A 13,488-nucleotide genomic window follows, 5' to 3' on the forward strand; every position below is an offset into this window, starting at 1 on the left:
TTATATGGGGATTTGGAAGAGGAAATTTATATGACCTTACCTCCTAGTCTGATTATTGTTGATCCTCCCCCTGGCTCTTTACAGCTGGTTTGTAGATTGAAAAAGTCTCTTTACGACCTCAAGCAAGCTTCCAGACAGTGGTACCTGAAATTCTCTCAAGTTCTATCTGGTTTTGGCTTAGTACAATCTGCCTCTGATCATTCCTTTTTCTACAAGAGTTCTTCAACTGGTCACTTCTTTGGAGTTGTTATCTATGTGGATGACATCCTAGTGGCTAGTAGTGAGGACAACATGATCTCAGAGTTTAAAGCTTTCTTGCTAATCACTTCAAATTCAAGGATTTAGGCAATCCAAAATACTTCCTTGGCATTGAAATTGCTAGAAACAAAATTGGCATCTTCATCTCTCAGCACAAATATGCCTTAGATCTTGTGTCTGATGCTGGCCTACTTGGCTGCAAACCAGCTTCTACTCCCATGGATTCTATGAAACATCTACAAATGGATGCCAGACCTCCAATTGATGATCCAGCAGTCTATAGAAGAGTAATTTCAATGCTTGTTTATCTCTGCATCACACGACCTGACATCACTTTTGCTGTCAACAAACTCAGCCAATTTCTATCTAAACCATGCTCAGAACATCTTCTTGCTGCTTGAAAGAGTTCTTAAATATCTAAAGGGCACAATAGGTCATGGCCTACTCTACTCAGCTCAAGCAGCTCTCTCATTAAGCATCTTCTCTGATGCAGATTGGGCTGGCTGCCCAGATACCAGACGCTCTATCTCTGGTTTCTGCTTATTTCTTGGTACGTCATTGATTTCTTGGAAATCAAAGAAGCAACATACAGTCTCTAGGTCCTCCGCTGAAGCTGAGTACAGATCTATGGCCCTTGCATATTGTGAAGTAGTGTGGATTATTGCTTTACTAAAAGATTTTGGCATAGATATAAAGCAGTTGGTGATCAAAATGTCCATGTCCACAACACCAATCAACATATTTTTACAAAGCCTTTGGCCGCTGCTCCTTTCCACAACTTACTCATCAAGATGGACTTTAAGAGTCTATATAGTCCATCTTGAGGGGGCCTATCAAAGCATCTACATCAACAGCTACAACCATGCACGACCATGCAACCTTCCATACAGGCTCCCATACACGACGAGTCCATGCAAGGTGAAGAGTTGAAGGTTTAGTTAGTTAGTTAGTTTTGTGCCCGCTAGAGTTAGTTAGTTTTCGGTTATGTTGTTAGTTAATTGAACACCGAGTATATAAGGTGTTTTGTACACTCATTCAATCATTCAATAAGATTCAAACTTTTCTCTCCAAAATATCTTTCTCTCCTTCTCCAACTCATTCAAATCGATTCATCTTCATATATTTGTTAGATTATTTGGTAAAAACTGGAGTATAAAAAAGGATCAAGTAGTAGTTGAAATAAATGAAAAAATATGAGCTAAAGCTATTACAGAGCTAGGCTTACACGTTACATTTACAATGCAAATGGCGTGTGATTTGTTCAATCTAGAAACAGGTCGAAAAAGGAGGGCTCGTCTTTAGTTAGGGACATGGGATTGTTGTAAGTTGTGGGTGCAGGGGGCCTCATTACTTGTGGTTGAGGCCTGCTAGTTGCATAGCAGTTGCTTCCACGTGCTGCGGGGACCTCGTGGTTGTGCTTCCCTTCGTATGTGGTGATCACGGCCCTCTTGTCGTGGAATGCACGCTCCACGTGTTTCCTCACCGGACACCCGTTGGAGGTGCACTTGTAGTAACTCCTGCAATAATATAATTATAGGGCTTTATGTAAGATTTTTTTAGTTTTGAATTTTAAACTGGATAGATACATAGATAAATAGATAGATATGTCGTGTTTAGTTTTCGTACCTAGGATTGGGGTTGCCCTTCACCACTTTCTGCCCATATTTCCTCCACCGGTAGCCATCATCAAGAATGTCGATTTCACTAGTTGTCTGCACTACCACTCGGGGCTCTCGGACGGCTCTATTCCCACAACTACTGTCATTCTCGTCGTCCGCTTTCCTGACAAAAAAAATATAAAAAATCATTTTTGTTAGTAAATGAAACAATATTGTAAGAGAGAATTGAAATCACTATATAAATGAAATAGTATCTGCTGACCATCTCTTGGCATCATTGATGGACGAGGCTTGCTCGATGTCGTCGGAGATGGAAGAGTTGTTGTTGTCGGTGGTGGTGCTCTCAGTGACGTTGTTGTTGTTGTTGTAGTTGTAGTTGTGGGTGGAGGATGATGACCTTCTGGTTGATTGGGGCTTGGAGTGGTCGTGGCTCCCTTTGTAAACAATCTCAGTGATGTATCCATCTAAATTCCTCTCCACTTTCTTCTTGGTGGGGCAGTTTGCGAAGGTGCACTTGTAGTAGCTACGAGGATTCTCGCTTCCCTTCACTTGTTTCTGTCCGTATTTTCTCCAGTTGTATCCGTCATCGGATTTCCCCTGCTCTATCCTTGGAACTTCTTCTACTTTTGCAATTTCATCTTCTCTCTGCCTTTTCAACGAATCCTGCTCAACATTCAAATTTCTAATTAATACTACTATTACTTTATAATTAATTGAGTTCGTTTGACTCTATTTGAAATCTAAGAAATAGAAAGAAAATTGAAAAAGTTAATGGAAAATGTGTTTACTTTTATATACTCTATTAGTTTAAAATAAAACGTAAGTTTGAAAAGTTAGTGAGATATGAGATGGGAAACAAAAATGGTAAATTAACGGTCGGAAAAAAGAAATTGATGTCAATTTAAGCGTGGATATGAAGAGTAGGTAAATAATTGTGTTTACCCTTGAAGCGATGAGTGAGGAGGAATCAGAAAGTGCCGTTTGGGTATGGGATTGGAAGGAGAAATCGGAAAACGGGGTTGCCTCGTCCTTGGCGAATAAGGCGGCGAAGGCTCCGGTGGTCGGAGATGGGAGAGCCTACACAAATCAATTAAATTAAATTAAATTAAGAGAGGCGACAGATATAAATGATTTTACATAGATAACAACTTACATTAGATGATCCGAAAAGGACAGGAGAGTCGAGGAAAAAGGAAGGGGAGAGAGGGGGCGGAGAGAGAGCAGCTGGGAATGAATAGTCTTTGTTTGATGTGAGCATGTCAGTGAAAGAAGAATTCATGTATTGGGATGTGGGACTGTAGTTAAAAGCTCTGTTTAAGGATGCCATACAGATACAGAGAGAGAGAATTGAAATCAATTGATGGATAAGGAAGTTTGTGTTCTTGGTTTGAATAAATTTGGAAGGAGAGAAAATATACATAAATAGGGAAGAAAAGTGGTAGGAGATGGTTTCTGGGAAGGAGCTGAGAGGTTTGACTGTGGAAATTGGGGGCTTGGTCAAAGCTTGTGGGTTTGACTTTGACCGGCTCCCGGCGGCTGAATGCTTGGGAGGACGCCACGTAGGATTGCATCGTAGCTAAATTCTATGCTCTTATCTTTTTGAAGTTATTCACCTTCATGTTTGATAGTAACTTCTATCATTTGTAAATGGAGATCACACGCTCTAAATATGAAGTTAAACTACAAAATCTCTGGTCTAAACTAATAAAATTGACTTCCTTATAGTCACCTAGTTTAAATTTATCGTATTATACTATGTATACATATATGATAAAAAAAATATTAGCTAAATAAATTAAATATATACATATTATTTTTAAGTTGTATTAGAAAGAGCAGGGGCTGTTGTGCTAAATACTACTCCCTCCGTTCCATAGTAATGGAGACGTTTCTTTTCGGCAAGGAGATTAAGAAAATTGTGTTAGGTGAGTTAAGTAAAGGGAGAATAAAGTGAAAAATGAAAAAGATAGAGAGATGAAGAGAGAATAAAGTAAGTGACCAAATTTATCGTATTAGAAAGAGTTTCCCTAAAATAGAAAATTTTTATTTTTAAAAGACGGACCAAATGAAAATAATTTCTATCCATATTGGCTCTTCCATTATTTCTTCTACATCATAAATCATCTTCTAAATGTGACCAAATTTTTCACCTTTTCTTTGTCATCTATTACAAAGAATATGTCATCGAACTTACTATCTCCGACAATTTCTTGTCGATCAGAAAGCTCTAAAGTAGGCATTGATCTATTCATGCACAAAGTAGAAGTCACATTCTCAAACTCAGACCTTTGGTTGGTTATTGTATTGTACCATTGGGAACGTCACATGATGTACCTATGCTTGGGCCTGTCTTCTCTTCATCTTCATAAAGAGTACACACTTTTTCTGGATTTAACATGTCTTTACTTTCACATCCATAACACAAAAAACAATGAATATCTTTTGATGAAATATTCGTAACTATATAAATGGTCATTGCTACAACTAATAGGAATGAAATTCAAATCAGCAAGGTCTAATGGTGCCACATCACATCACAGATAGATTACATCTCCATTAAAACTCGAGCTGCAAACGAAGTATATCCATATACGAGATACCTCCGGGGAAGAGGACCAAAGCGAGATCAGATCCTTGAACTACCACCTTCCACGCCCGTTGCAAGATCCCCTACGACCATCTTCTCGACCAACTCCTCTGCTCTTTCCTGCAAACCAATCTTGCACAACCAACACATGATTTTATCTAAACCCTTTGACTCATAAACATGGCTTTCCTCCAACAATTCATCTATCAAACCGCAAGCCCCTTCCACGTCACCATCAACAGCAAAGCTATCAATCAGAATCTCATACATATGCTGATCTAAACACCTGCGTTTCAGCCACATTTCTTGCACCATATCTCGCACCCGACTTAGCTCCCCTGCCCTATACAGTGCGCTTGAGATAGCCCTATACGTGTTCAAGTCGGGCACACAGCCTAACTCCTCCATCGAATGAAACATTGATATCCCTTCATCTACCTTTCCTTGCAAGCATAGACCATTTATATACACATTGTACGTGTGAATATCTGGGACTAACCCTAACACAAGCAATTCATCAAACACCTTATCTGCAACTGGAAACTCCTTGTTGCAGATCAACCAATCAAGCACTAGATGGTAGCACATAACATTAGCCTCAATTTTATTCATCTTCATCTGTTTCAATAATCCCAATGCATCCATGCCTTTCCCCCTTTTCACCAAAACCCTAATTACATTCAAGAAATCATTGCTCTTGGGTTTAAACCCTAAACATTTGAGCTCATCAAAAAACCCCCAAATTTCACCACCATATCCGCCGACGCCGTAATTCAGCTGCCGGCACATCGTCGCGAGCATCAAAGAACCAACCTTTTGATCCAAGTCGAAACCTTCCTCCACCAATTGATTCAGTATCCCCAAAGCATCACTCGCCCTCCCAATTCTGCAAAGAGCCCTAATTAAGATTTCGAAAGTGGATTCTTCAATCCGAATATTCATCGATTGGCTCTTGACTAATATTGTAGGCACAATCTTCATTCCCTTTTCGACCTTACAAAGAACTGAAAGCAAAGCGTTCAACGTTTCTACCGATGGCTCACACCTAAACCTTGGAGTCGCCAAGAAAAGATCTACAGCATCATCGAACATGTCGTTTTCACCGTAAAAATTGATTATATCGATGAAGACGCACGCGGGTGTCACGAAGTTTTCGAAATTTTCAATGTGGCTCAAAATTTGCAGGATTTGGTGTTGGCAGTTTGAAGGGCGGCTTTGAATCAAAATTTTGAAGAGGAAATGGTAGGACTGCGGAGTGGGTTCGACTTCGTAAGCAGCACAAGCGTCGATTAGGTCACGAAGAAGATGAGATTTGGAATTTTTGATCGATTGTTTGAAGGATTTCTTAGCTAATTGAAAAGCGAAAAAATCAGGCAATTGTTTGTTGTGCGGTTGAATTGGCCACTTTCTTGTTTTTCTTAGGTAGTAATTGCACAAAGAGGAAGATTTTGAAGAAGATGATGAGAATGATTTTATTGTGGGTTGATTTGCAGAGATCTTGTGCCGCCATGGGTGAATTTCTTCAGCCGCTATGAATCGCTTTACTCCCTTTAACATTTTTACGCAACTGTTATTAGAAACATTAATAATCTTTGTACTCTAACTCATGCGTTAAATATTGAGGTGGTTACTGTTTCTGGTTTTTCAATTGGAATTAAAATAGAATATTTAAAATTTTATTTTGCATTTTCTTAATTTAAACTCTCAGTTATTTTTTTCCATTTTAGTTATAGCTGGACCAATCATTCAACTAACTCTCATGCTCACATTTTGATAATAAAACAAATATATAAAAGTAGAGTTTATGTTCCATTTTCTTCATAATGTTAAACAGCTGTTTAAAATAACCGAGTTAAAATGAGATTATATGAGACTATAAATAACGGAAGGAGGAGTGAATTTGTGCTTCAAACTTGAATACAAACTACTTAAAATTATTAGTACATACATCTAAGAGAGAGATGAAATGAGTAATTCTCAACACATGAGAAGATCTCTTCAAATTTGGTTCGTTGGCATGTTGCGGACCTTAAGGCAAAGTCATGGATTCCAAAGAATCCTTTCAATTTGATGAATTATTTAGAATCTTGGTTCTCAGTTGTGCGTTTGTGACTTGTGAGTATACCTTCTGTAAATCTATATCTATAAATGCCAAATCCCCATGAATCCATTTTCTCCTCCGGTTACAAAAAAAAATTGTTCACTTTATTATAAAGGGTCAAAAATAGTCCATGGACTATGCGTTTATCTCGCTCTTAGTTCCTGGACTTTTAAAATATTTCCAGACAATCCTGGACTAATCGTTTATCTTGAAAATGGTTATTTTGGCCATTTTTCAGTCGAAAATACCTTTTAGGGGTTTGGGCAATTCCATCATTTCTAAAATTTGATTTTTCAGGTCGTGTCAACTTATTAATTGATGTGTGTCATAGACGCGTGACTTTTTATATATCTCTCACTCTCACCTTCTCTCCTCTATTAAATACTCTCCCCCTCTCTCTCACCTTCTCTCCTCTATCTCTCTTCTCTTCTCTTCTCCTTCCTCCCCTTCCTTCTGCAAAAGTCGACGCAAAACCTCAACTCAATTCTTCTTCTTCTTCTTGCTTCCCTCCGCAAAGCCGCCGAGCAATGACGGACCCAGGTGGGGTCGGCCGACCCCACCGCCGGTCCGTGAATACCTCCGAGAACCTCCCAGAATTGGTCGTCGACCCAGGGCTGCTCCGGCTCCGACCCCAGGCTATGGTTGCTTCGTCGACATGGAAGAGAGAAGAGGAAGAGAATTAGAAGAATAGGGACTAGGGGAGGTGAAATAATTTCACAAAAGAGAATTAAGTTTCTTGAAAATTTTGAAAAAGGAGACGATAATGGAGAAGAAGAGCGTCGCAGTGCTCTAAATTTGTTTTAGTAAAACTAGGTAGTACTTTTATTTTAATATTGATTAATACGGCGTAATTTTATTTCTTTGTTTAAGTGTAAACTTGATTAATAAGATAAGATGTGCTTGATTAGTTTAAATTGTATTTTATCATTACAGTCCAAGTAAATTCGTGTAATTTATTTTTTAAAATTGTCAATTACTACTAAAATAGTATGATTATTAATTTGATTTAATTTGATTTGATTTGATTTTGAGTTCACTAGATAGTAAGAGCATCTCCATCCGTGCTCTTGCCAACGAGCACGGATGTGGGCCCGCACCCACTTTTACTCCCTGCTATTAGGCAAGAGCACAACACCCACATTCGTGCTCTTCCGCAATGACAAGCTCAAGGGTCTCATCATTCTATTATTCAATTTAAATAAAAACATTTCCACAAAATTAAAATGCATTAAAAATATCCGGAATACTATTACAAATTACAAAAAAATTAAAAATTAAAAATTACATAATTAAAATCCTAAAAATTAAAAAGTACATCATTAAAATCCTAAAAATTAAAAAGTACATAATTAAATTTATAAAAGTAAAAAAAACCCACTACTTGTGGCCGAATTTCGCCCAAATGTGTTTGATTAGGTCTTCTTGTAGCTCAATGTGGGCTCGGGTATCGCGCATTGGGTTCCTTGTTTCGATCCTCTCGCCCACCGTCGTATGCACACCTCGGCGTGGGGGAGACCTCGCGGTTGAGCTTCCAGTTTCATCCTCGTCGTAAAAGCTAGCCGCCCATCGGTCCTTCGTCAGCTATAATCATTTGTGCAAGATAATACACGTGTACATGATGTCGGCGATATTTTTCACGTACCACAGCCGAGACGGGGCCTTCACAATGTTGAATCGGGCTTGAAGGACCCCATAAGCTCTTTCGATGTCTTTCCGAGTGGACTCTTAACGCTGCGCAAAAAGAACCCGTCTCGGGTCTTGCGGGTTGCTGAGCGTCTTCACGAAAGTCGACCACCTTGGGTAGATACCATCGGCAAGATAGTAACCCATGTGGTATGCATTTCCGTTGACGGCGAAGTCGATCGCCGGTGCTACACCATTCAAAACATCATTGAAGAGTGGTGAAGAATAGAGCACGTTCAAGTTGTTGTTGGATCCGACAATACCAAAATATGCATGCCAAATCCATAGGCGGTAGTCGGCGACCGCTTCAAGGATAAGTATGTTGGGGTTTGGTGCCCCTTGCACAGCGGAAGTCATGCATTCACAAATAAATCATACATATGGATCTATTTGACAGATTATGGGATCAATTTATCACATGTTAAAACAATCAATTGCATGCTAGAAAGCACATAAATTCATTCTTAAGGAAATTAAACACTAATTCATGAATTTCTACAGTTTAGAATTACCGCTCTGATTCTCCAAAGAATCGTCGATTGCTTGCACCTTCTCCACGTAATGTTCTTCGTACTCAACCACGAGTCTTCTAATCTGTATCCCGAACTCAGATAATGACCTTTGGGTGGGCAAAGCTTGTCAAAATCGAAAAGGGCTTGACTAGGCAGAAGACAAAATTCCCACCAGAAGGGAATGAAAATTTCGTCTCATCGGGAAAATGAGGGAGCACGAAAATTTAATGATTAAATTCATTAATTTTGTCTTCTATTTAGTCTCCTTTATATAGAGTTATGATGGACCAGATTAGGGATCCATGGAGGTTGGACTTGGGCCAAACCTGTTAGACTTTTTACTAATTAAATTGAGCCCCAATTTAATACAATTCCAATAGAATATTATTATCATCCACTATAGTATAATAATATTGACTGCTCGTCCAATCCAAAATTACGAGTAATCCAGGCTTTACCTCTTTAATTTATTATTTCTCGTGTTTAAGATATAAATATCCATTAATTAATTTAAGTATGCTATTTGACTTTAATTAATTAATATCTTTTTCCAAGAGTTGTCTAGTTCAAAATCTTTATTTATTATTCTGGAATAAATTCCAACCGGCTGGGTTTCTGAATAATAAAACCTTTTTCGAACACCTCTTGAGGATATTATCAAACTGGACTCACCCAGCACATGATTCATTGCAATAACAATACTAGCACCTCTAAACATTAATCACCACTACCCAAGATATCAGGATTCTTGGATTGCGAAAAATCCGCACCATTTGATAAATCAAAGTAGTGCATAATCAATATCGTATGCTCAATGTTATGTCAACAATGATTAAGAAATAATAATCACCGAGACCTCGTCTTTTAGTAAATAGCAAGAAAGACTTATATCAACTGTTAGATCCTTCAGTGCTATTCCACACCAGTGTCGTTTATTTCCAAAGGTAAGGAAACATGCGGACTGACACTGTAACCTTTCACGATAGGTAGCCAAAGCCTATCTAGGTTGTGAAATTATTTTTCTCTTCTACAAAGAACTGACTGCGTCACCTTCTGTGAACGTCGTTCACGACTAGTCTACTATGTAGAAGAATTAGACTTATTTGCTTCTTATACATTTAAATGTTTGAGATACATCTTATAAATGTACAAGCAAACATCAATGCGACAAAATTACTTTTTCTCGCCTTCGGATAAAAGTGGATTGTAGAGTTCTTTGTACACAAGCAATTCTATTCGTACAACATGCTCGAAATATGCTTTTCAGTATACCAATTCTAACAATCTCCCACTTATACTCAAAATCATGCTTTCGAGTATACCCACTGCCAAAACTCTCCCACTTATACTCTAAGCAGGTCTCGGGCCATGATACATCGAACTACCGTACTTTTCACCTCATGTGTAAAACATGTTGCCATATAGGCATTTTGTGAAAAGTTCTTCCAGGTTGTTCTCCGATGATATCTTGGAAACCATAACGTCTTGCTGCGCACTTAATCCTTAATAAAATTCATACTTCATCTCTATGTGATTGCTTAACTTTATCAGAACGTGTTTCCCTCGAGTTAGACACCTGACTAGAGTAATTATAACAAAATATAATACTCATACACATACTCGGAATCACGATCAAAGCTATTAGGAAGTTACTAAGATTAACAACTACCTTAATAGTTTCTGATGAAACCACACTTGTAACTTTCATGATAGAGTCTGTGATGTAATCACACTCCTTCATGACTCAGTTTTCAACTCCTAACGTTAACACATAGTCAGAGGATAACTCGATCATCAATCAATTATAAAATCGAGTCGATGTAACCTAAAGGACATAACATGGATGTCTGGTAAACTAGAGCATACCGTTTAGTCTTCTTCAAGTACTATAGTATATTCTTTACCCATTCCAATGTCCTTGGCCATGGTTAAAATGATATCATGCTTCTATGCCAACGGCAAAGCTAATATCTAACTTAATACACATCATAGATATATGAGACTTCCAATTATGGGACTTGTCTCATTCTTCTTGATCTCATTCAATGTCGAAAAACACTTGACTAGAGACAAAATAATTCCGTCTAGAAAAAGAAAAAACCTTTTCTTGGAATTTTTAATGCTAAAGTGTCTAAGTATTGTGTAGATGTAGGATTCTTTAAGAAAACATACATTCATTTTCTAGCAATCTAATGACACAGATGCTTAGAATGTAACTAGATTATCTTAAATTCATCATCCTTAAACTGGGTAGACGACCAGTTTCCTACGCTAGATAACCCTCTTAGTTGTTTATCAACTTTTATAGATGTCATCATCGTAGAGTACCAAGAATACCAAATATAGTGCACTTTGAACTTTCTTGCCCTATATTACATAACCATTAAGATGTTCCATGCAGATGATCTCCTCAAGACTTCTACTTACAGAAAACTGTCTTGACAATCATAGTACATACATCCTAATTTATGTAGGCTACAATAGACAATATACAGATCGACTTAGGTAAAAATGGTAGGTGAGAATATAATTCTCTTTGGGTATAACCCTTTGCCATTATTCTAGTCTTTTGAGATCCATGCTTACACTTGCAGGTCCACTAGCTCCCACTGACTGAAATAGTCTATGAGTAGTATCGCAAGTCTTGCAAACATTCTTGTCTATTTAAGATTGTTATTCAGAATCTATCATCTTATCAAGAATGATTATCCGAATAAGTCATTGCGTCCTTGTAGTTACAGGGATTATGTTCAAGTTGATCTAAGACTGAGTCTTAAGACTCTTTTAGACCCATGAACTTATTATGTTCGCAAAGAACGCTCCCACTACGACACGACTCTTACAATCTTAGGTACAAACGTTGATTTTCTTAGTGCATAAGTCTCTAATGGTATGACTTCTTGGTTAAGATAGAAAATAGATATTCTCATTATCTTGAGAATTATCATGTTTGTTAGGCTTGTAGTTCTCCTCATAATCTTCATCAAAGAATCTAGTATTCGTGTAAACAAACACATATCTTGCCGTGAAGATTATAGAACATGTACCTTTTCTATCATTTGGGACAACCTTAAAACATACCTCAGTACACAACTCCAATTACTTGGATACCTTTTCCAAAACATGTGTTGGAATAACTTCACACCTTGTAATGTGCTGGACTAGACTTGCATCTAGTCCACAACTCGCGTGTTGTAGAAGGTACTGATGTTATGGTAGTTTCTTTAAGGTATAACTCATTGTTTCCAACGTATATCCCATCAATCAATGATAAGGTGCTATTGAGTAAAACTGTTCACTTATCGAACTTGTCTTCGAGAGACTTCGATATATTCTTATATGACTATCCCATTCTTTAGAAGAATGCTTGGAGTAGTCAACTAGGATTTAACTCCCACTACTGATCTTAACTCATTTGCTCGTCTCCTATGGTGTAAACCATTGAGACTTACTAGTCTTTCTATGTTGCATCTCTATAAGTATTCTGAATCCCTTTTACCACCAAAGGATTCTAACTTATAGTGCATCAACCAGACTTACTCGACCTTTAAGCTATTTAACAAACAAGTTGTTAAAATATTGATAGTCACTTGAGTTAGACAAAATTAGTTTGAACAATTACTAAGTATTTTCTTGGCCTTATGTTTAAGTATCATAAATATTTTATCATTCATTGTTTAAGAAGTTGAACTGTCGTGTTAAACTCAATCCTTTTGCAATTATATTGTTTAGATACTATGATGTATAATTTGTTTTTCTATGACAATATGATAGATATTCGATCCTCATTTCTCAATAATGCAAGCATTATAAAATAATATTGAACATCGTAGAATCATAAATGAGTTTAGAAACTGAATATAAATTCATTCTAAACAAAACTGTACCAATAAAACAAAACCTCTAACATCAAAACATAACAATAAAGTGAGCATAAATAAATAGCTCCCACTGCAACAACTGCCCAACTGGATTAAGATCTCTCCTTTAGAAGTTGCATTGTTATCTAAGTCATTGTCCCTCTTTAGAAGAGGTCAATCCGACTTACAATGCACCTTCTCTTTGTATTTTCACCAAATTTTTCTTGCCTTTCTTGCTTTCAGCAGGCATTGATGACAATTCAGCTATTCCCTCTTTCCATTACTAGTCTTCTGTTCGATTGAACTAAGACATAGGAAAGATACAACCTTAATGAATTCGCCAAGTATCATGTTATCTTTCTCCAATTGTAATAAAGTGAATATAATGCCAAAGGTTTCCAACTTTTCAGTAACAATCTTCATATAATCACTTCCTATTACATTTGGCGATGAACTGAGTGTAGAAACTATTTGAGTAACTGAAATTATTTCCAAAGGTAAGGAAACAAGCGGACTGACACTGCAACCTTTCACGATAGATAGCCAAAGCCTATCTAGGTTGTGAAATTATTTTTCTCTTCTACAAAGAACCGACTGCGTCACCTTCTATGAACGTCGTTCACGACCAGTCTACTATGTAGAAGAATTAGACTTATTTGCTTCTTATACATTTAAATGTTTGAGATACATGTTATAATTGTACAAGCAAACATCAATGCGACAAAATTATTTCTTCTCGCTATGGGATAAATATGGATTGTAGAGTTCATTGTATACAAGCAATTCTATCCGTGTAACATGCTCGAAATATGCTTTTCAGTATACCAATTCTAACAAAGTATTGGGCCACCGCCTTTGTGGCCGCTTA

At 37.4% G+C, this 13,488-nt stretch overlaps 2 protein-coding genes across 2 annotated transcripts; both read right to left on the reverse strand.

Moving 5' to 3' along the window:
- Positions 1-1,411: 1,411 nt before the first annotated feature.
- Positions 1,412-3,284, reverse strand: LOC121797392 (probable WRKY transcription factor 33). Its single transcript, XM_042196147.1, has 5 exons — positions 3,031-3,284; positions 2,820-2,954; positions 2,140-2,540; positions 1,885-2,040; positions 1,412-1,775 (listed from the first exon to the last, which is right to left on the reverse strand). Exons 1-5 carry the CDS (start codon positions 3,202-3,204, stop codon positions 1,520-1,522), a joined length of 1,122 nt encoding a protein of 373 aa, XP_042052081.1. The 5' UTR covers positions 3,205-3,284; the 3' UTR covers positions 1,412-1,519.
- A 1,010-nt stretch (positions 3,285-4,294) lies between these two features.
- LOC121793471 (pentatricopeptide repeat-containing protein At2g38420, mitochondrial-like) lies at positions 4,295-6,021 on the reverse strand. Its single transcript, XM_042191483.1, has one exon. The coding sequence runs from the start codon at positions 6,019-6,021 to the stop codon at positions 4,504-4,506; it is 1,518 nt and encodes a 505-aa protein (XP_042047417.1). The 3' UTR covers positions 4,295-4,503.
- Positions 6,022-13,488: the final 7,467 nt, after the last annotated feature.

The sequence above is a fragment of the Salvia splendens genome, chromosome 3 (assembly GCF_004379255.2).
Source record: "Salvia splendens isolate huo1 chromosome 3, SspV2, whole genome shotgun sequence".
In the NCBI taxonomy this organism is placed as follows: domain Eukaryota; kingdom Viridiplantae; phylum Streptophyta; class Magnoliopsida; order Lamiales; family Lamiaceae; genus Salvia; species Salvia splendens.